The sequence below is a fragment of the Sphaerodactylus townsendi genome, linkage group LG09 (genome assembly GCF_021028975.2).
Source record: "Sphaerodactylus townsendi isolate TG3544 linkage group LG09, MPM_Stown_v2.3, whole genome shotgun sequence".
In the NCBI taxonomy this organism is placed as follows: Eukaryota; Metazoa; Chordata; class Lepidosauria; order Squamata; family Sphaerodactylidae; genus Sphaerodactylus; species Sphaerodactylus townsendi.
The window spans coordinates 86,411,207-86,433,844 of NC_059433.1; the positions used below are offsets into that span (position 1 = coordinate 86,411,207).

Consider the following 22,638-nt stretch of genomic DNA (forward strand, 5'->3'; position numbering starts at 1 on the left):
GTCCATTAAGCCCTATAGAGTGCTTTCTGGTGGTGAGGTGTTTTTCAAAACTTTTTCTTTCTCCCTGCACCACTGGCCAGCCTCTGGAGGTGACAGGGCAGCACCGCAGTGGCGCCATCCCTGACCATCGGGGGTTCTGGGTTGTACTGTAAGTGTATTTACAATGCCATCCTAAGCAGAATTTCACACTTCTAAGTCCACTGAAATCAATAGGTTTAGGAATGAGTTACTCTGTTTAGGATGGCTCTGTAGAAGACTTTGCAGAATTAACTAAAATATTTACAAGAATTGTACCTTTGTCAAAGTTAGATTTTTTAAGGGCAGGTATTCACCAAAGTACCATCTCTTCTTCCGCTACTACTCTTCATTGGTGTACAGTTTAGCACCTATGGACAGCAAAAGTATTGCTGGTGATCAGACACCTCATCTAAGTGTATAGTAAGATGTAGTTTTCTCAGAGATACTTCTCATCTCATAACCTGTGGTTTAACATTCATAAGGCTTGACTTATATTCTGAGAAAACAACTATTCTACCTTCTTCTGTCGTAAGGAATTAAATTTGATAATGTTGTTTGCCAATTACCATTTCTTGATTTGTTGGGATGAATCCTTCTGAATTACTAACCTATGTGTGTATGTGCATGTTCTGTGTATATGTTTTCCTTCATTCAAGACAGCTTGATAGAATGAAAAAAATCTACTTTGTCAGCAATGGAGATCATTACCTTACCTCTGAGGTTTTGTTTAAACTAAATCTACTGGATGGAGATCAGTGGCACATAAATAACTTAAAATGTGTCCAATCTGAAGTACTGAAACCCTTGCTTCTCTACTGGTAAGAGAATGAAATAGGAATAAGTTTAACCACCCAATCCAGAGTGGGGAGGCCAAAAGGAGATGGGGAGGTGGCAGAGTCCAACACCAGCAGAAATGCCCTCCCTGGGGCGCTTACCCCGGTGGAGGGGCAAATCCATTTGCAGACAACCACCACACCCTCCTGGGATGCCCCAATGCAGAGGTGTAGCAGGGACTTTCTGGAGGCGTGGCCAGGGTGGAGCCAATCTTAGTCAGCTTCCACCTTGGCATCTACTCCAGGACCGCAGTGGGCCAGGCCCTTTTGGGTGGCGTTCAGCCCAACAGAGGGCTTTTCGGCAGCAGAGAGTCTCTTTTTTGGTTTTTTGCCTCTCCACAGTGCCAAAAAGTGCTCTGGAGGCTGCAGGGTGGCTCCGCAAGGACACCGTCCCCGCCCGCCCTGGGGTTCTGGATTGGGCTGCCCATCTGTTTTCCGTCCTCTTAACAGAAACTGCAGTGAGCGGGAGGGAGAAAAAGAGATTTATGGTGCTGTCTTAAGAATTTGTTGATTGCTGATTAAACATCTAAAATTAAGTCCCACAACTCATATGCTAATACACCATTGCCAACTGTGGTATTTTTGTGGATTTATTAATCTGCTTATTTATTTTACTTACTTCAGTTATAGTTTGCCCTTCTTCCCAGTGGGGGCCCAGAGCTGCTTATGTCACTGTCCTTTCCGCCATTTTTGTCCTCACGCCAACCTCATGAGGTACATTAGGCTGAAGCTGTGTGACGGGCCCAAGATACCAAGCAAGCTTCCACGGCAGAGTGGCAATTCAGACCAAGGTCTCCCAGATCCTAATTTGACACTCTAACCACTAGAGCACACTAGTGATCTATGCTTTTTTGTTAACTAGTGAAAAAGGGTCCTGAAATTTTGCAGGTATTGCACAGATGTTTTGGAAGCTGGTGCAGACACAGGTGCTAATGTTTAGGATTGCTGTCTGTCTTCCGTGTGTGATGTTGGAGGTGGAAACAAATAAAATAAAATGTGTAAACATGACAGTGTTATTTGCTGTTTTATCTCATACTTTATTTACCCCAAAGGGAAATTTAATTCTCGCCCACATATGTCATCAAGAAAAACATTCACATACAATTACAGGTGTGTACCTTTTTGTGTGTAGCTTTTAGGGTGTTTTCTCCCTTTTCGATTAATGTGGGACATCAGTCACTTTGGATTTGTTAAACACACACACTGGTATATAATAGATTCCTCAAGACAATACCAGCACCACTGGGTTGGAGCCAATAACTATCTGTTTCTAAATTTGAGTCTTGTAACAAATTAAAGACCGAAAATGATTGTTGGAGAATAAGCTTTGAATCTGAAAATATTGTTGGTCTGTAATGTTCTACTGTACTCAAATCTAACTCTTCTACCACAGACCAACATGGTTATACTCTGGGGTTGTCTGGTCCCCCAGTCTACCAGTGGGGGGATGGGGAGTAGGGTTGCAAGATCTGGATTGGGAAACTTCTGGACATTTGGGGATTAACGTTTCCATCTGCGGGAGAAAGACTCTGTGTAGTAGCATCACTGGATCCAAACCTTTGTCCTAACTGCAGACAAGGAAAAAGAACTTCACTGATGGAAGGAAAAGTTCCAACAGACAAAGCCAATGAAGAGCAATTGCTTTTATGTTTTAATGTTAAATCACTTTGAACTGGAAAGCCAAAAGGAAGAACACCAGTTTTTATAATAACAAATAAGATTACAATTAGTGAATATTCCCACTTGTGAACTGTTGAAGGCTTTCATCCCCAGAATGAACTGGGTTGATTCTCTCTTACTCTGCCACAGAGAGAAACACATCTTACCGTGACATTCTTCAGAAGAGGCCAGCCATAGATGGGGGCAAAATGTTAGGAGGAAAAACTACCAGAGCATGGCCTAAAAAACCCACAACACCCAATCTCAGTTGTCCTCTGTAAAAGTAATTGAGGTTCTGAAAGTCTGGCTTATACATGGTTTATATTCAGTGAACATTATGACTGAGTGTGGATTTGAACCCAGGTGTTTTCCACACTCTGCTGCTAGCACAACCGCAAGTCTGAAAACAAATAATACCTTTATCTGAGACAGTAAATGCCAATGTACAGGGCTGACATTGTCATGAAATCATGCGCCATTCCTCTTCATTTGGCACATTCCAAAATAGAGATTCCTTTTTCCTGTCTCCAACTTCCTTCTTCTTTGCAAATTTCTTTAAAGTTGCCAACCAGAAAAGAAGGCCTGTCTTTTGTTTGTTTTTTGCTTTCAGCCAGTAGCTAGGAGTACAGATGTAAAGTTGGGTGTGTTCTCCACCCAGTCAGTCCTTTTTTTTAAATGCAGCAAATCTTAGTTTTGCATTTTACCCTGCTGAAAACCTCTTTGACCCACCAATGGACCTGTCCAAATCTATCGGGCTCCTTCCCCTGATTAACCAAAATTTGCCTCTGGGTTCATCATTGGGCCTGCTCTGGACTCTGCCCCAAGTCCTGCATGGGTAGCAGATCCCCCTCCCCCCCCCCAAGAATTGACAACCCTATGAAAAGCGTGGCCTCATTTGAAACATCTTCTAAATACCGATTGCCTGAAAGTCTAAAACATTTGGTAAGCTCCCTCTTCCAATTATTGAATTATTTCCTTTTGCACTTCAGTTTCCCTGGTACCTTTGCCTGTTGCAGCAGTGAACAGAACTATGCTCCAAGACTAGCCGTCTCAGAGAGGCACAAAAGGCTGTGTTGTTTTGTTATTCAATTGCAAAATCTGCTCCTGACCTCTTTTTCTTGCATGTCCTGCTCTCCCCAGGGGTCCTAGATTTTGTGTCACTCATACACATGCCATAGAGGCTGCCAGCGCTAAGCTGAAGATCTGGCACTCTCGGCAGCAGAAGCCACGGCTGGATGTGGATCCTTTCCCACAAATGGTCTCCCTATTGCCCCTGCGAGCTAAATCGTGCATGCCAAGAATGTCCCACCAACAGGTATTATTGCTATTGCCATTGTGGTTATGGTTTATGGACATGTCATCAACATAGATGGCGACTGACAGAGTAAGTGGCAGAACTTGGCTGACTAAACTGAGCTCTGACAGCAGAAAGGCAGGTCAAGTGATTACATGGGGAGTATAAGATTTAAAAGGTGGGAAGGGAGCTAACCAAGAACAGAGCTAAATATTGAGGTCAGAGCAGCAAAAGCACCTTGCTGGTCAACAGGAGGTGGGAGGAGCCTTCAAGTACACACCTGCATTGGCAGTCTGAAATCATACAGTCCAGAGCGGACTGTCACATGTGCCTTTTCTGTATATTAGAATTGGTCATTAGATGGAGCTCCTGTTCTTGTGAGTAATCGCTTTGGCAGAGCTGCATGTTTTGGCAGGTGCCCTCCTCATCAAATGCGACAAAGCGGCGTTGCTCAAAGCTGTTGCATGACACAGAGCTCGGCAGATGTTATGGCAGTGCAAGGGGTGACTCATTGAGGCACCACCTATTTGTTTGTGGTCTCCCACAAAGTTTGCTACATTGGCACAAACCTACAGTTGCAATGGCAAATCATCTCTGAATGTCTCTTGCCTCGAAAACCCCATGGGGTTGCCCTGTTGGCTTTGACTTGACAGCACTTTCCACCACCAGCTGCAATACTGAAGTGTGTTTTTTTTTTAAAATTTGGATAGATATAAAGGAAACTATTGACTGTTTATGATATATGTTGGGCATGGTGGAACAAAAATTATTTCTGTGATGTTCTCTGCTCCCTTTTTTTTCTTAGAAAAGCACAATCAGGTCACTGTCTCCTTTGACAAAGGCAGTTATGCCTAGTACTTTTTACCAAAAGCCCACTAGATTATTATCAGCAGTCTTGCCCCGGAGTCAAAGTGCTGTCAGAGAGGATTGTGATGCCTGGAGCCGGTTAACAGTTGTTAGCCCAAAGAGGTAAATACTAAAATCTTTACATAGAAAACAGTATCTTCCTTTTAAGGGAGATGAGCCAGTTTCCCAGCACTCTGCTTTCCTGCCATAAATACCGCTGAGACAGAAGAGTGTGGATATATACAACGATAAAAGCTAGGTTTGGTTCTTTTGTTGCTTTAAAATTTTAAGTTGGGTTCTTTGATATGGCAATTGAAGCTAGTTCAATTGGCCATGCTGGCAGGGGCTGATGGGAATTGTAGTCTATGAACATCTGGAGTGCCATAGGTTCGCCACCACGGTCTTAAGTCATGTGCCTATTTATTTTGGTTGGGATCATAATCTTGTCGTCTGGGCACTTTTGTAATATTTTGCATATCCTCCAGCTATTCTGCAGCATCTTTTGAACATGGTTCTTCTTTTGGATCCAGGCCAGCCACAGCGTGCGACAACATGACTCGTCTGACCACAGTTCCTGACAAAACTGACTATCTGAAGCCCCAGTTGAATAGAAAATACACTTATGCAGAAGTAATCCCTGTGAGTACTATTTGAACTTCTTGGACCCGCTGAAAATGGTTTGATGGTCCTAGTGTTTGTGGTTCTGTGCTACACCCCTGTGTAAAGGTGGGGCTTGCCTCTTTCACAGGCTTGCCTTCAGTAGTCATTTTTGAGCCCAAATTGTTGATGAAATTAAATCTGGCCATGTTAGGGGAGGGAGGGCCAACTTTACTATTCTTGATAGCTACTCTGTTCTCCAGATAGTAGTTTTGGACATGTAATATGCTTTCCACTTTCTCAGATGGCAAGCAATTCAAGGAGCGGTATTTTCTGTACTTTGCTTGTTTTGGTTAAGGGAGACTTATGGTGTTTTTGTAGTATTTGCTTTCTTTACAGATATGGTGGTAGAGCACAGATTAAAACAACAGTCTTGCAGGGCCGCCTCATACCAGATTATTAACAAATAGGGGAATCCTGTACTCTAAGGCGCTTCTGCCAACTCATAGCTCTGTCCTGGCTGGAGCTGCCAGGCAGAGGTATCAGGTTACAGCAGGGAGCTGAGTTCAGTCCGAGAGTCAGGTTTCAGTGTCAGAAGTCCAGTCCAAGGGGTCAGAATGCACAGAATCCACTAGTCAGAGGAAGCGCTGCAGCAGTCATGAGCTTTGTTGTGTCCAGGCCAGGATATTCTGTGAACCTGCTTGATATAGGCTCTTCCAACATGTTAGGCTTCATCCTGTGAAGGTTGCTTCTCTGAGCTAGCAGGCATGTGCTTCTTCGTTTCACGCAGCAACTCCCTCTGTCTCTGCCTTTGCTTACCGGTGGGCTCAGGTGAGCTAGGTGCTTGAGTCTCTACAGCTGGAGCAGGACTGGATGCATGGCCTGCTTCTGCAGGCACTTCTGGCTCTAGTTGTTGTTCACCCTGTAAAGCCAAGGCCAGTCCTTGTTGGTTCCCAACCTGGTCTGGGCTTACTGGGCTCTGCTCATCCCCTGAAGACTCATTGCTCTCCAGGGGATGGCCTATGAAAGGCTGTTTGTCTGCCTCTCTTTCTTTGTCTCAATCTCACACATGCACATATACCCTGCCCCCATCCTGGACCCAAGAATTTTGATACCTTAGGCAAACTATGGCTTTGCAACATCCCCCCCCAAACATACATAAACACCATTCAGTATGGAGAAAGCATTGGCTTTCTTGGCTCCCGCATCACACTGCTGACTCATATTTAGTTTATGGTCTACTAAGACTCCCAGATCTCTTTCGCATGTAGTGTTGTCAAGCCAGGTGTCACTCATCCTATTATCTGTGCATTTCATTTTTTTCTGCCTATGTGTAGTATCTTACATTTATCTCTGTTGAAACTCATTTTGTTTGTTTTGGCCCAGCTGTCTAATCTGTCTAGGTCATTTGTGCCTATGAACATGTTGATGTGGGTTAGCCTCTCTTTCATCTAACAATCTTGCAAAGATATCACGTGATAGTATGTGTGGGTAATCTTTGGAATGGCGGATAAGGACTTGGGAGCCCCCAGGTTCAACCACTTGGCCACTGAGGGACCACGGGCCAGTCATTCTCTGTCAGCCAAACACATAGAGTTGCTATAAGAATTATACAGGGAAAGCCACGAATATTGCCCTGAGCTGGTCAAAGGAAAGGTAGGGTAAAAATGCGCTAGGTTGATATGTTGCATTTGACCTCCGAGCTACCGTGTTTCCCCGAATATAAGACAGTGTCTTATATTAATTTTTGCTCCCAAAGATGCGCTATGTCTTATTTTCAGGGGATGTCTTATTTTTCTGTGTTCTGTTCGTCGGGCATGCGTCCAAACAAAAACTTTGCTATGTCTTACTTTCGGGGGATGCCTTATATTTCGCACTTCAGCAAAACCTCTACTATGTCTTATTTTTAGGGGATGTCTTATATTCGGGGAAACAGGGTATTTCTTTTTATGCGAGAGAAGTAACAACAGTTTAAATCTAAGATTCAACAAAATGGAATATTTTGCATTATGCAGGGCAAAATGTCCCCAGATATTTGTGAACTGGGGAGTTCCAAAATGGAAAGAATGCTGCAATGCCTTAACACAGAAAACCGGGCTGGTTATGTCTTCACAGAATTCTGTGAGAAATCTGAAAATAAGGTATGAGGTTTTTCTTACCAAGTAAGGTATGGTTTACACTGGTACTTTCCTTTCCTTTTGTCATAGGAGTTTGTCACCTTCATGCTATTTTAATCATGTTGGAGAAGGTGAATTAGATAAGGTAAATTACTCATCCCCAAAACTTGGTGCCCATGGGATCCATGGCTCCTGCCAGTGCTTCCCCTGGTGCTCCCTAAGCTTTTTAGAAAGTGGGCGGGGCCATTGTTATTGGCTGTCCTCATTCGAAGGAAAGAGTTTGCCACAGCTGCAGTAGGAGCCATTTTAAGTTTTTGCCTGTGGCAGCAATTCCTGTCAAAATTCCAAAGGTGCCCACTGGCGATTCAGTGAGAAGCACTGCAGGGACCTGATTCAGACTGGGCCTGTGCTTGGGCTGCAAAACATTTTGCCAAGGGGAAGGCAGGAGCCCCTTTTTAACTTGTGCACCACAGTTCCAACTAGAGTTGAGTCCCCGTGATGGTGCTAGACTGAATTGCCATGGGGAACTCACAGCTGGCATTCTGCAGTTGGGTCATGTGTTAAACATAATATGCTGTTGGGTTCTCATTTTCGACCAAGCAAGTTGCAACACAGTTGTCTGTTACCACCTGTACCATCAATGGTTATAAGAAAACCAAGCCCCTAGGGGGCATCAACACCTTTCCTGTTGCACTTGCCTAAGCAATCACTTGAGTGATTTGCCTGGAAAACTGGATCTGAATGTTGATGAAAAAGAATTGATTGGAATAGGAAGGTTTAGTAACTAGAATGTATCCTGTGTATCTTGGAGAAAAACAGACCTGTATAAAGCCCTAAAAGTGATCTGAGATTGCAGATGCCTTAGCAGATCAGGTGCTCGGGAACAGCAGGCCATTGCTTTCACATCCTGCATGTGAGCTCCCAAAGGCACCTGGTGGGCCATTGCGAGTAGTAGAAAAAGATGCAATTATTCCACCAGCTAGTAAAGTCCTTAGAAATCTGTGTGAAATGTGATTGCATAAGTGTCATTGGTATCTATTGCCATGCTAGGACTCTGGTACCAGTGCTTTCAAGGAAATTGAAACAACTAGTCTCAAGTTGGTGGGTCGAATTCCTTGTCAGTTTCCTCTCCCCACCCCACTCCAAATTTAAGAATTGTACTCTACTTGCTGCTGAGAGAAAGCTACTTGTGTATGAAGGGGTGGAGGTTATATTCATTTTCAGAGACAATACCTCTGACCTTATCAGATTAAAAATACAAAGAAACCATCAGCATTTAAATAAGGGTCATCTTTTTTTCAAAGGGACTTCTTTGGATTTTTGGGCAACACAACTGCATTCCTTCTCTGAAATCAACCAGGAGGAGTTTCACAGTGGGATGCATATGGCAAAAACAGGATGAAATGATTAATCACTTGGAGTCTTTGTTCAGAACTATTGCAGAAGATTCTGTTTTTGGGATGGGCTGAATGTGAAAGAGATGACTTGCCTTCCTGGCATTTCAGTTACTAAGCTGAAAATAGGTCTCACTGATTTAAATGGATCCTCCTTCCTAGTTCGCCAACTAAGCTGCCACCTGGAGTGCCATCTTGGCAAATGGTAGCATATGGGAGAAGGTGGTCCCCATGACTTGGGTAAATCATCTCCTCCCAGACGCAGGCTGCTGCCACCTGGGCCCTGGTAGGTTGCGGGGTGCCTCTGCACCCCACCTGGGAGCCAGTGGGAGCACCACAAGGAGGGAGCAATTGGATGGCAATATGAGTTGGCCCTGCAGAAAGGTCATATTCATCATAACTTGAAAATTCCATGTTTAAGATTTAACTTCAAAACTTCTATGTGGGTCTCATTGTGGAATTAGCTAATTTGATTGTAGAAGCATCACTGGGGAGTTCAGCTCTTCCAAATCCAAATCCAAAAACCTTTATTAGGCATAAAACCAGTGCCAAGAATTTCAAATACAATAGAAAGATCATTATTGCGTCGCTGTCAATTCTGTCCTGATACAACTGTAACACTTTCTCATATTCTGCTCCATTGTTCAAAGTTCAGCTCTTCACTTCCTTTCTGTTTTCTGATGTAAATCGTAGCCATCCATCCAGAAGATGCTTTTAGCTCCACTGGGGACAAAGGACAGGTTCTTTGTTCCCATTTTTGTTTCCTATGGAATTCAAAGCAGCTTCAGAGGGCAACTTGGATCACTTTACATCTAGCTACATTAAGATCAAGAAGTAAGAATTCCTCCAGCTAATATGCTGAATTGCTAAAAAAATCTCCCTAGAATTCCACACAATGTTCTGTCTTAATGGTAAAAGTGGACATTTGCCTTGCCTTTGAGTGGCTGAAAACGTCTTCCTTGAGTGCCTGAACCTCATGCCCCAACACTTGTTTTGAATTTCAAAATAAAATCTCTTGATTTTTGGAAGGGAGATTCTGAACTGATGGGGTTCAAGAAGTGCTGTATCCCTCTGGAAGTATTTAGTTCTGTGCAGCTGCACCAAGCTGTAGTGAGGGATGGTTAAGAGAAGTGTAATAAAAAAGTAACAATAAGTCAGGATGAAAACATTTGATGACCTTAGCAATTGGTGAAAAAAATGCTGTCCCAACACAGTGTAAATTTTAGTTGTGCCTTACGAACCACTGGCTTAATTCCATCCAAGTGTGGTTAATCTTCACATGCTAACAATTTTAATAGCCAATTACATGTAAAAGGATACTATAAAAGATACAGAATGCATTACAGTGGCAGCATACTGTCTTTCTGCCAACACAGAACACGTGAGTCAAGCTATTTTAAATGAAGTGTGATTTACAGTGACCCCCAAGGAGCTGAGTAATCACACTGGAAATGCAAGCTTTTTAAAAAAATAACCCCTGAAAACTATGTAGCTGTAACTTTTCTTCTCATCTGCAGTTGTGGAAGAACAGCGCGTACTTTTGGTTTGACCTGCAGGACTATCATCAACTTTTTTACCAAGAAACCCTTCATCCGTACAAATTATGCAAGCAAGCCCAAGTAAGTCATAAATAAGTCCTATTACAAGATACTTTAACTCCAAGGAAAATTGCTTCGGGGAATGTGATCAACAAAATAAACTTTAAATGGTTTCCATGGTGTAAGAGAGATGATCTAATCCAGGGGTGGCCAACCTATGGCGCTCCAGATGTTCATGGACTACAATTCCCATCAGCCCCTGCCAGTGTGGGGCTGATGGGAATTGCAGACCATGAACGTATGGCATGCCATAGGTTGGCCACCCCTGATCTAAGCAGTCACCAGGCATGTTTTTCCCTTGAATCTCTTTTTCAGTTTCAGTCATTTCATTTCCTCACTCACACGGCATTTTACATAGTGCAAAAAGGACTCCTTTGTTGCCTGTGCCTTTTGCAATTTGGAACAAGCATCCTCTTATTTTTTTTATATCAATAACCTTTTATTTAAATGGAGTGGTGGAATCACTACTTCTTATAAGTTATATTTTTCCAGCCTGTAACAAAAATCTTGTGCAGTCAGTAAAAATTATGCATCTTGTCCTACTCCAGAAGGCTGATTAGTTCAAAAACAGGAACCAAATAGATTGACATTTCTAAGGTGGAATTTTGACCTTCCTTATGTTACGTAACAGGACCAGGAACATGGCAAATGCCCAAGTAAAATACTGGCTTGTAGACTGAAAGGCAGAAGATGAGATATATGAAATGTCATGAATCGTTTCATGAATGTTCAAAGATATGAATTAAAACGTTGTAGTGTTTGTTAATAACCCTGCACAAACCTTTTGAGGTCTTCTTAGCATTGATTTACCCTTTACAAAGGCCTTATGGTTCCCCATGAGTCTGCTCCAGTCCTTTCAATTAGACCCATGTTGGGAATTCTATACTCCAAACTTAATTCTCTGTGGTACACAGGCCTAATTCAAATTAGAATCACAGTGTACTATGAGAAGGGATTAAGTTTTTCCCTTCCACAATATTTTCCTGACCTGCAATGGGCCAGAGGATCTTCTTTTTTTCCCAACTGGAGACATTTATGTATAGTCAATCACGACATATAACTTTCCCTATCAGGGAAAATAGTTGCTCCCTGGGGCCATTTCAGGTTGGGAAAACAGTGTATGTGTGTGGGTAAGTGGGAGGGAATAACATGTGGCATAGTTCCAATTCAAACTGGGCTCCCACACACCTGGGAATTTAGTTGTGAGCATGGTACTCTCAGCACATGTCTGGGGAATGGGTTGGACATGCATGGAATGCAAGGACTTCGTAATATACAAATCAGCCCTTACACAGGTGATAGATACAGTTCCTTTGGAGCTCATTTTTCCCATCTTGGAAACATTGCCCATTCATTGCACCAGATGACTGTGAGGAAGAAAGGAAATGCAAATAGGACAGGCAAATAGAAAGGATTATTGAAAACATTATGGATGGAGCACTTTCCTTGGGGCTTTTCGCCATGCAGTGGGATCATAGTGTGGTCTCCTCGTGTTTCTCTGTTTACATGTGAGGAGGCACCCCACTGCCTGTTGCACAACTTGCCTGCCCCCACTTCTGGGTCATTCCCGGTCCTTGCAAGATTGCTGCCTTTGTTTTTGAAGCCATTTAATTTTTAAATATAGATATTACAGTGTAATATCAATATTTCCTGTTTATAGCGATATTTTTGGTCTTTTTCACCAAAGCTGACCTTCAATCCATCAAAAATGCCTACAAGGAGTGGAGGGTGGGAGTCAGGAAGGAGTGGAAACCCAAAAGTGAGGGGAAACATCAGGATTTCTCGGGATCAAATGTGTTGTAATGCGGAGCGAGTCTGCAATGAAATCTTTGCCCCTCAGGAAATGTACCCTCGCGGGGCAGAGTGTCAGTGTATAATTGGCCAGTGAAAAGCAGCATGACCAAGGAACTTTTCTGAGACTGAGTGCAAAGAATATATGTTGATTCAGTTCTAAGGGCCAGATTTGAAATGTTGTCTACTTGTCAACGCATCAATATTTCTACAGGGAATAGTCTGTGAAGTGTCCTTATCGTGACTCTCCTTGATCATGAGACTAACCCTATTATAGTTGATTGTGATTCCTACGAGTCTCTACCTAGATACCACTCTAGGGACTGCTGGGACGTGCAGTCCTAAAGACCCCGCTGTTTGTTTGTTTGTTTTTGGATTTATATCCCGCCCAATCCGTGAAGGGCTCTGTTCAGAGGCATAGATACAAGGGGGCCGGGGGGTGCACGTTGTACCGGACTCCCAAAGGGGGTGCCCCCATCCCCCATTGTTTCCAATGGGAGCTAATAGGAGATGGGGGCTACACCTTTGAGAGTGCATAACTTTGGACCCCCTGAACCAAACTTCACCAAGCCTGGGTGGGGCTGAGAGAGCTCCAAAGAACTGTGACTAGCCCAAGGTCACCCAGCTGGCATGTGTTGGAGTGCACAAACGAATCTGGTTCCCCAGATAAGATTCCACAGCTCAAGTGGCAGAGCTGGGAATCAAACCCGGTTCTCCAGATTAGAGTTCACCTGCTCTTAACCACTACACCACACTGGCTCTTGTGTTAACCTTTTTAACCTCTAAAAAAGGTTAAGGAGAAACCTTTTTTCTAGTTCTGCTCTCCCCCACCCCCGCCCACGACTAGTCTTCAGAGATGTTACCTCTGAACATGGAGATTCCATTTAGCTTTTATCGCTGTTGAGAGGCCTGTCCTTCATTTGCTTGTACAGACTCTTTAAAAAGTTACATAAACAAGATATATCATAAGTAGTACATGAACTATTAGTACAACTTCAATACTAATTAAAATTGACCAAGTTGGGGCCTGTTCCTGAAAACAAAAGCTGTTTGCCCATGGCTTGTGTTAGGACACTCAGTGGAGATCGTGGGGTATTTGCACACAGTTACAGTGCAGTAGTCTTACCAAGATCAGTGCAACCATCTACATATATATGTAGGCTGTGACTTTTCTAAGTCTTTTCTCCCTTTTTAATCTTATTTCCAGGCTGAGCCTGGTGGTGACAGCAGAGCATTGCCCAAGGAGTATAAGTAGGAAATTGCAAAAAATGATATCTGCCCAATCATTAAAACCAAATACATCAAAATGCACTATGTGAAACTATTCCATTAGCATAACTAACAACCGAAAATGTAACATAGCAAATCAACACATGTGCAGTAAATTTTGAAAACGTTCCTGAGGGTTTTTTAAAATAGCCACACAGATTTTTTTTAATTCATTGGAACGTGGCTGAGATGCAAGTTGCATCTGATAAAGGGAGATGTTATGTTCATTGTGCTTTTCTGAATTCTACATTCACCTTTGGCACAAAAAGTAGCGGTCATATTCTGATTACAGAGCAGACAAGGAGATTCTTGCAGCTGTTGTTGTTACTCTGTTAATATGCTCACCATGTAATGAAAAACTCTGTGACTGTTACGGCTTTCTGATTCCACCACAGAACACAGAATTAAATAACCTGGGATGTTCTAGTTTAACTTCTTGAAAAAAAAAGCAATTTTCTAGTCTCTGACTGTTGGTGAAGGAGCACTTGAAAATATATGGGCCAGGTCTGTTTCAAATCTCAAAAGCCAGAGGAGTAGATGAGTACAGTTTTCAATAGTTAAGAGACGTAGTCTCCTTGTGTGCTGATCCTCATACTGTTATTCCCTCTAACTATAAGAAGCTGAATGAATTATGCATAACGAGCACACATATATACATTTGCTGAACGAATCTAAAGTGTGCAAGTTGCAGAATTCCGTGGATCTGTTGACTACTTCAGGGTGCTTTTTGTAACAAAGAGTATCGGCAACCGTAATATAAGTTACTCTCCTGTTCTCGAAGCTAAGAATTTCAGGGGCAGCACTTCTGGGTTTCATTTTCTTTCAGTGTGAGAGTGTACTGGAGTCAAATGTCACCTATGAAATAGTGCTTTACTTACAAATATACAAGCAGAAGGTAAGTGGAAGGAAACCGGTACTCATTCAAGGCAGAGGATCCCCTACAACCTGGGCCCACCACTAATGTAGAAACCAGCTACCTGGGTAACAAAAGAATGGTTGGGTAACTGTAACAATATGCTACTGTTTACGCTGGGACCTTTAAACTGGAAACCTTGAGTCTTGGAGATTACATGGGCCCCTCATATTTTTTCTTTGAAGTGGTTACTGCTTCGTCAAAGCCCTTTGCAATCATTACAATTGCAGTGAGTGAGTTGGTGCTCTGTGGGCAGAATGTGCCTTGATATGCTTTACTGCCGAATTATAGGATTTTGGACATATTTTCCAGCTTTCCAGGGGTAGTTCACTCAATGGCTGCTTCAAACCGTGGGTTAAGGGCCAAGTGTCCTTTGACTCACGCCAAAAACCTCCAGCTCCGCCCAAGTTTTTATACAAATAAATAGGAAGGAGACTGAAACTTACCTAAATGTTATGGAGGTGGCAAGATGTTTCCTAAACCTGCTTCCCTCCCTCTTGTTATTTTGCACAAATATAGATGTGAAGAAGTCCTGTGTAAGCTCCCATGGGGACTTACTTGGGAGAACATCATGGTGGATTGTATCCAACATCTTTTCTTCATCCCGTTTTTGCTGATTGTATGACTGAAAAAAAAGAATAATTCAATGTGATTACACTTAAACATTTCTAATTTCTTAGGTATTTCTGTTACAACGATGACATGCTAAAGAAACAACAATACATTCTGGAGGGATATCACTGTGTGCATTGTGAAAGGAATGCATTTGATTATTCTGCTCTAAATACATATGCTGAAGTATAAAATAAATTGAAAAAGGAAAACAACAAACACATGCAGCTACTGGTTACGGGGGAAGTGAAAAAATGTTATAAGAAAAATGCTGCTATTATGACAGAGACAGATTAGATAGGAAAAGCTACCTTGTTTCTGCATGCGCAAATTAAATTGCTAAAGAACAATACCGACAATTTAAGTAGCATATGTAGCATGTATAATTTAACTTTCTCATGACTAAACATGTGTTTTCACTCTGTTCCACTGAATTCAGTAACACTTAATGGTGAACAATACTTTCTGTTATTTTGGAGTTAGAAATCACAGACTTAAGGACCATTTCTGGCTTTACTGAGCAAGAAAATGTTGATTTATCCAACTAGAATCAGGATTTAGTGCCTGCATATTAACTGGGTTTGGGATAGGGGAGGGGTTCGATTTACTATCTCCAGATTTTGCCTTTTAAAATTATATAAAGATGCAGACCCTGAGCAGAGTCCACATCTGGAGTTTGCTTCAGGCCCATCTCTAACTTTAATACATTTTATATTATAGCAAAATATATAAAGGTAATATAGGGAAAGACATTCTTCTTTTACTGAAGGAAAGAAATTGCTGAATAAATGAAAGTCTGATACACTTGAGCTATAATATACATCGTTACTTTTATTTGACCTTTCCAGCAATTTATAGACAGATGAAAGTTTCTTTTTATGTAATGGACAGTATTATACTTTAATTCTTTGGAGCACTGTTGTATACAGGGTCATTTAGGAGCTTTGCTAGTCCCTCAGACATGTGGAATGTACAGATAAGGACATGAAGCAACATTTAATACAGAAAGTGGGTAACTGTCTTTCCTTTGAAAACTGCACTGGGAATTTTTGTCATTGTGTGTTTTAAAGTCATATTTGTAGCAGTGAAGGTATCAGGATTTTATTGAGACTAGAAAGGGGTATGATTTTTGTTCCTTGTAGCAGCCGCATGGCGTAGTGGTTAAGTGCTTGCACTGCCACTCACACGGTCAGGAGTTCGAGCCCCCTGTGGGTCAGATATCCTGGAAGCTGGCTCATGGTCAACTCAACCATCCATCCATTCCTTGGTTGGTAAATGAGTACTTAGCACATAGCCAGGGGGTAAAGAATAGCTGGGGAAAGCAATGGCAAACTGCCCCCAAAAACGGCTTGCCTATGAAATCACTACTTGCAGTAGTACCCCAGGGTCGAACACAACTGAAGGGGAAACTCTACCTTTACTTTACTTTTGTTCCTTGTGTGTATGTTCACTTCACATCCATGTCTATTGACAGGTCTTGATACATTTCGTAGAGTCTCAAATCACTGTGGACCAAAGTTGATAGTGGTATAAAAGACGTACATCATGCTTGTAGCACCCCGCTCCACCTCTCTTAAAAGCTCTTGTCGTCTGCACTGTGTTAAAACAGAAGGGCTGAGAGTACTTGCCAGAGTTTGATGAGATCCTGTAGACTTTAAAGAAATAATTTGTATGTACGTCTGCTAAAAGAGTATGCAGAAGAGATGATTTAATGTGTCACTTTTATGCCATAGTGGGGGTGCTCAGTGTATGACAGGGTATGGGGGCTACATTCAGATCCTGGACACCCATCATGCACCATTTCTCCTTGTGCTAAGAGAAGGTGGTGAACACAACCCTAAATTAAAGGAGTGCTGTCAAATCACAACTGACTTATGGTGAACCTTCATGGGAAAGGCAAGAGACAAGCCAAGGTGGTTTGACTTTTGCCTTCCTCTGCATAGCAAATCTGGTCTTCCTTGGTGGTCTCTTGTCCAAGAATGGTCCACAGCCAAACTTCCAAACTCTGACAAGTTTGGGTTAATCTGGGGTATTCAACTGGAATATCCAACCTGTGTGATTACGTTTTTGTGCCGTAATGGTAAAAGTATTCATTTATTAGGTTATTGATAGCTTACATTTCTCCCTAGTGGGAGACCCAAGGTAACTTCCAACATTCTCTTTTCTTTCTTTCTGCCGTTCCAGTATGCTAAAGTGGTAGAGGATAGCTGGGAGTTATAGATAAATTTATTGCCCCCACCTTTTAGATATGGAAGAAGATAAAAATGGCACTGTAGTAGAGGCCCCTCACTTTAGTTTAAACAGGTTCAGTGAGAGACTTAATATCACTTTCCACCACCCAGTCCTGGCTCTAACGGATCAATGAAAATGGTCCAGCTGTTTGGAGAAGTAGCTTGCCCTCACAGCACCTAGTAAAATATTCAGTGCAGTCATCATCACCCAAAGCAGCCCCTCCATGAGATTGTGCCATTGGCCATCATTGTCAACCTGGATGCCCCTGAAGATTCCCCTTTCAAATCAAGAGTACATTCCAGAAGTCCTGGCATTATAGAATGCCCCATCCAATTGTGTTACTGTTGTATTCCCAGCTATTCTTTAGTTGTGGCCTAAAAAGCTCTCAGGTAGTTTCCAAATCCACATTAAAGAGAAGTGTGACTTTTTTTGGTTCAAACAGTCAATTTAAACTCAACTTGTTTGGTGCGCTAATCCAGTTGTATTGAATGTGTGGAATAGTGGGTTGGTGAGGGCCTGCTTTGTGCTACTGGGGCATGTGAGTTAAGTGCTATCAAGTGGCTTCCAACTCATGGTGACCCTATGAATCAGTGTTCTCTAATCGGTCCTATCGTCAACAGGGTTGCTCAGATTTTGCCAGAGGCATAGCTGGGCCAAACTGCACCCGGTGCGCAGTGTGTTTTTTCTGCCCCCCATGGCCCACCTGCAGTGCCCCCTCCCGCAGCACACACACAGCCCCCCTTCTCACACTTGTGAGCCCCAAGGTCTCCTGGGAACTGTAGTTCCTCAGGCAGTTTTTAGCCTGAACTGTAAATAGGCCGCTTTTTTCAGCCTCAAAAAGTACTAAAAAAAGAAAAGGAACATAGGTAAGTGTGGGAAGGGGGGCGGTGTGTGTGTGTGTGTGTGTGTGTGTGTGTGTGTGCGCGTGCCGCAGGGGGCGCAGGGAAAAGGGGGAGGGGCCGGGGGGGGCCCTGTCCCCTTGGCGCTCCGCCACTGGGTTTTGCAAACTGAGGTCTGTGGTTTTCCTTATAGAATATAATCCATCTCATACTGGGCCTTCCTTTTTTCCCTGCTGCCTTCAAATTTTGCTAGCATTTTTGTCCTTTGCAGTGATTCTTGTCTTCTTATAACGTGACCAAAGTGTGATAGCCTCAGTTCAGTCATTTTAACTTCTAGGAAGAGTTACGTTTTGATTTGATCTACATCCCACTTGTTTGTTCTTTTGGCAGCACCGCTGCATAGAAATGGAGAAGAAAGTGTTTGAATTCAGTAGCGTTTCAAGCAACTTCCGTATGACTATTGTAGTGTAAGAGAATGTTGCCGCCTGCAAAGAGCCGTCAAGCCAGACACTGTTCTATAGGAGACCAAAGCTGAACGGGTGTGCAAACGCCTGCTGCTTTCCCAGTGTGTAAAACAAGAAGATGATATCTGAGCCACTAAAAACACACTTTGGTGAGAGAACATTTCCAGCAAGGAAAACCTTTTTTTTCTCCCTTTCATCCTTCCCTATTCTCAGGGCTTATGTGTTGGTTTATGAGCCATTGGAGGGCAATCCGTTTAGCTTTGAAGTTGCCTTGCTCAGCCTGAATAAAATGGCTAATCCTTTAATAAGAAAAGCAGTTTTTAAGAGCTGTTGTATTGATTAATATCTGGCCTGTTGTTTAGTAGCCTAGCTTCTTGCATGTAAAAACTTGGATTGCATTAAAATGTGATGTAACCTTAGCCTTATTAGTATTTAGGATCCTTCCATATAAATTCTAAGGTTTGGTACCATTCCGTGCCTAATTACAGCTATAGCTGTTCAATTTCAGTTTACTTTACAATCTGTTAGGACAGCTAGGAGATGTCATACATTTGATCCAGTATGATTCCTTTTAGCTTTGTCGCGATTGAATTCACTGTCACCTCTGTACAAAGCTTATCTGCAGTGGCGTAGATGCAATGGGAACATAAGGGGACAAACGCCCTGGGCGTGCCCAATTGAGTCACAGGGGGTGGGGCGGAAAATCGCCCCCACACTTCGGGTCAAGAGGCAGGCCTTGGTCTGCCCCTTAGGCAGCAGATGACCCAGCTGCAGCATGGAGCAGCCAGGCACCATCCAGGCAGGGCCCTTGGCCTGTCGGCTGGCTTGACCACTGCCCAAGGGGCGGGTCGAGGCCTGCCTTGGCAGTGCCTGGCTGCTCCGCGCCGCAGCCAGCTCGTCAGGCAGTTTTCTTGTGCCACGCCCACCCCCTCTGCCCAGCCAAACCGACTGCATCGTGAGAGTTGACCACGGCTGCTTGGCCAGCCAGAGGGAGTGGTCACGGCACAGTCAGATCTCATGCCTGGGCAGTCCTCTCACGGGAGCCAGGTCTGACTGGCTAGGGTAAGTGGGGCATGGGAGGGGGGGCGCGGAGGGGCCCAGAGGTGGACAGAAAACTCAGACTCCGCCCCGGGCTCAAGTTTACCTAGCTACCCCACTGTTTATGTGCAAGCAAGGTATGTACGTGTAGGCTTTGTTGATGAATCAGATGAATGTGACAATGACAGTGACCTCACTAACCTTTCTATTAAAGAGTTATTTTGTTCATTGTTTGAAACCAACCTGGTTCCCATGCATTTAACTAAGTGGGGCCTGGGGATTTCCCAGTATTGCAGCTGATCTCTAGAATACAAAGTTCGGTTCCCTGGAGAAAATGGCTAAGTTGGAGGGCGGATACTATTGCATGATGCTCTACTGAGGTCCAGTGGCCTAGCGCCAAGGGGGCAGTGGGCGCGCGATGCACCGGGCGCGTGTCAGTGCGGGGGCGTGGCATGGCAGGGGTGCAGTTCCCCCTCGCTCCACCCCTGCTGAGGTCCCTCCCCTTCCCAAACTCCATTCTTCCAGGCTCCACCCCCAAATTTCCAGAAATTTTCCTACCTGTAGTTGGAAATCCTGTGTCAATATGTGTAGCAGAATGACTGATAAATTGAGATTATAGGGTTGACTGTTTTTTTAGCTTAACGTAGTCAAGATTAGATTAAGACGTAGTCTTAACATTAGATTTTATTCTTCTGTCTCTCATAACTTCCTTCCTTCCTCCTTCCTTCCGTGAACAGGACTTTGATCTCTCTAATGGGACCCAATTCTAAACTTCAATAATGACATAACTTGCAAAGCAGCTATTAAAACACACCACTGTGCCACCTCAGAAAGCAAGCACTTTTTAATGCTTCAGTGTATGAAAAAACTCTTTGGAAGTTACAAAAAAATCCATAAGACAGCAGGCAGATTCTACCTGACCCTGGTTGTTAGTGTTTCCCTTCTTGCAGTCTAAAGTGGTGCAATCAGTGACGTAGGTATAGATTTTTTATGAGGTGGGTTCGGTGATTGAGGGCTTTCCGGCTGTTCCATTCCATTCACTGTTTCAAGCAAGTTGGACATGTAATGGGAGGGGTTTGAACTCGAGAACCCTCCCCCCCCTTTACCTACATCCCTGGGTGCAGTCTACTCTGTTACTTTCATGTTCCCCCACCTCATTCCTGCTTCACTCTGCTGTGTGGGATGTTCACCAGGCTTAGATGGACTGATGGTGTCCATTTAAAAAAACCCACATTTGAATGATGTGTAGTAAAAATTCTGTCTATGGAAAGGCTCATTTTTCACATCAGCCCTTTTTGCTGCAGTCCTCAAGCTATGACCATTGATGTGTGAAACAGCTTTAAGGATCATCTGAAGAAGAAAACAGACATTTTAAGAAGCAGGGTGTGTGTATTCCTGTAAGAATAGAAAACTAGAGCTGATATGGCACAAAAGTGCATTCCTCTCCCCTGCTTTGCTGTATATATTCTTTGTGGAACAGATAACTAAGTAGTTGTTTGCTTCTCTTCCACTTATCCAGTTCCTTTATGCCACTTATATTGCTCCTTCTGCCACTATGGATATTGGACTACATCAGCTTAAGAAACATGAGATTTATCGGAAAATTGAGCCACCATTTGAGGATCTTTTTGACCCAGCCGAAGAATATATCCTCAGCCTTCTTTTGGTTCCTTGGATGAAGATGCTAGAACAAGACAGAGCTACATATGAAAAGGTAATCAAATAGTAGATGGTACCAAGTAAGAAAGGAATAGGTGTGAATTCTCCATCCGTCCTCTTGAGGTGTCAGTTGGTTTGAGGTGTCAAATAATTGCATTTGAAATCCCTGAATGTCTCTGTTGATACACCCCAAGTTTGCACTAGCCCTTTTTGCTGCTGCATCATACTGGGTGCCTCCTGTTTAGCTTACAGTCTACCCATATGCCAAGATCTTGTTCACATACACTGTTAACAAGAAGTAAATCCCCCATCCAATATGTAGAATCCTAGAATAATAGAAATGTGTGTTTCACATTTTTATTACCCAGATGTAGAACTTTGGACTTGTCCTTGTTGAATTACATCTTGTTTCCCTCCACCCAGTGTGTTCAGATCTCATTGAATTACCTCTTTGTCTTCTGGTGTATTTGCTGCTCCAATTTGGTGTCATCTGCAAATTTATTGAGTAGTCCCTTTACCCCCTCATCCAGATCATGTATAAAAATAGTGAAACATACCGGGCCCAGAATCAAGCCCTGCGGTACCCTTCCCTCCATTCAGATGAAATGCCATTGAGAACTATACTCTTTTAGTGTAGTTCTCCAACCAGTTCCCTACCTACCTAACTGTCCTATAGTCCAGTGCACAGTGCTCCAGTTTACCAATCAGAACATCATGGGGAACCTGTCAAAAGCTTCACTGAAATCCAAGTAAACAACATCGACAGCATTCTCTTGATCCAGTAAAGTTGTCACCTGATCAAAGAAGGAAATGAGATTGGTCTGGCAAGACCTCTTGGGGATAAATCCATGTTGACTTCCTTGGATCACCAGGTGATCTTTCAGATTCTTGCAGTTAGATCCCTTTCAAATCCACTCCAGTATATACCCTGGGACAGAGGTCAGACTGACTGTGGTCTGTAGTTTCCTAAGTCAGCCTACCTGGGCCATCATTTATTGTAGGGGAGGGATGGGAGACAAAAAGCCATCCAGTGCATGATTGGAGGCATCGTTGATTTAAGTATGTAACTGCTTAAAAAGACAACATTTAGCTTCCAGTGGAGTTTAATTTATTTTTAGTTTATTTATTTTCACATTTTTATCCTGCCCAATTCCCCACAGGGCTCAGGGTGGCGTACAACCACTTAGAAATAGAATACATTTAAAACAACAATAAAATAGTTAAATCCAATAAAATACAATTTAGTATAGTAGCCAGCAACCTAGTAAAAGATGGCACCAAATACTCTTGCCCTCGGGAGGCCAACTGTGATGGAATCTAGCCCGGCTGCTGTCAAGGGCTGTGATCAGACTGAAGCCTGCAGGAGCACGATCAAGACCAGATGAGGACCTTCCTGGATATCCACCTTCCCCAAGTTAAAAAAAAACAACTCACTTGGAAGAGTGCTTTGTGTCACGGGAGGTGT

At 43.1% G+C, this 22,638-nt stretch overlaps 1 protein-coding gene across 1 annotated transcript in view; it reads left to right on the plus strand.

The window, feature by feature from the left end:
• Positions 1–22,638, plus strand: part of RGS22 (regulator of G protein signaling 22) — an 84,993-nt gene that overhangs the window by 24,758 nt on the left and 37,597 nt on the right. The window contains exons 10-16 of the mRNA XM_048508194.1: positions 675–836; positions 3,651–3,825; positions 4,610–4,773; positions 5,181–5,289; positions 7,263–7,388; positions 10,276–10,377; positions 21,034–21,228. Of these exons, the coding sequence (XP_048364151.1) occupies positions 675–836; positions 3,651–3,825; positions 4,610–4,773; positions 5,181–5,289; positions 7,263–7,388; positions 10,276–10,377; positions 21,034–21,228 (1,033 nt within the window). The remainder of the gene's footprint in view (positions 1–674; positions 837–3,650; positions 3,826–4,609; positions 4,774–5,180; positions 5,290–7,262; positions 7,389–10,275; positions 10,378–21,033; positions 21,229–22,638) is intronic.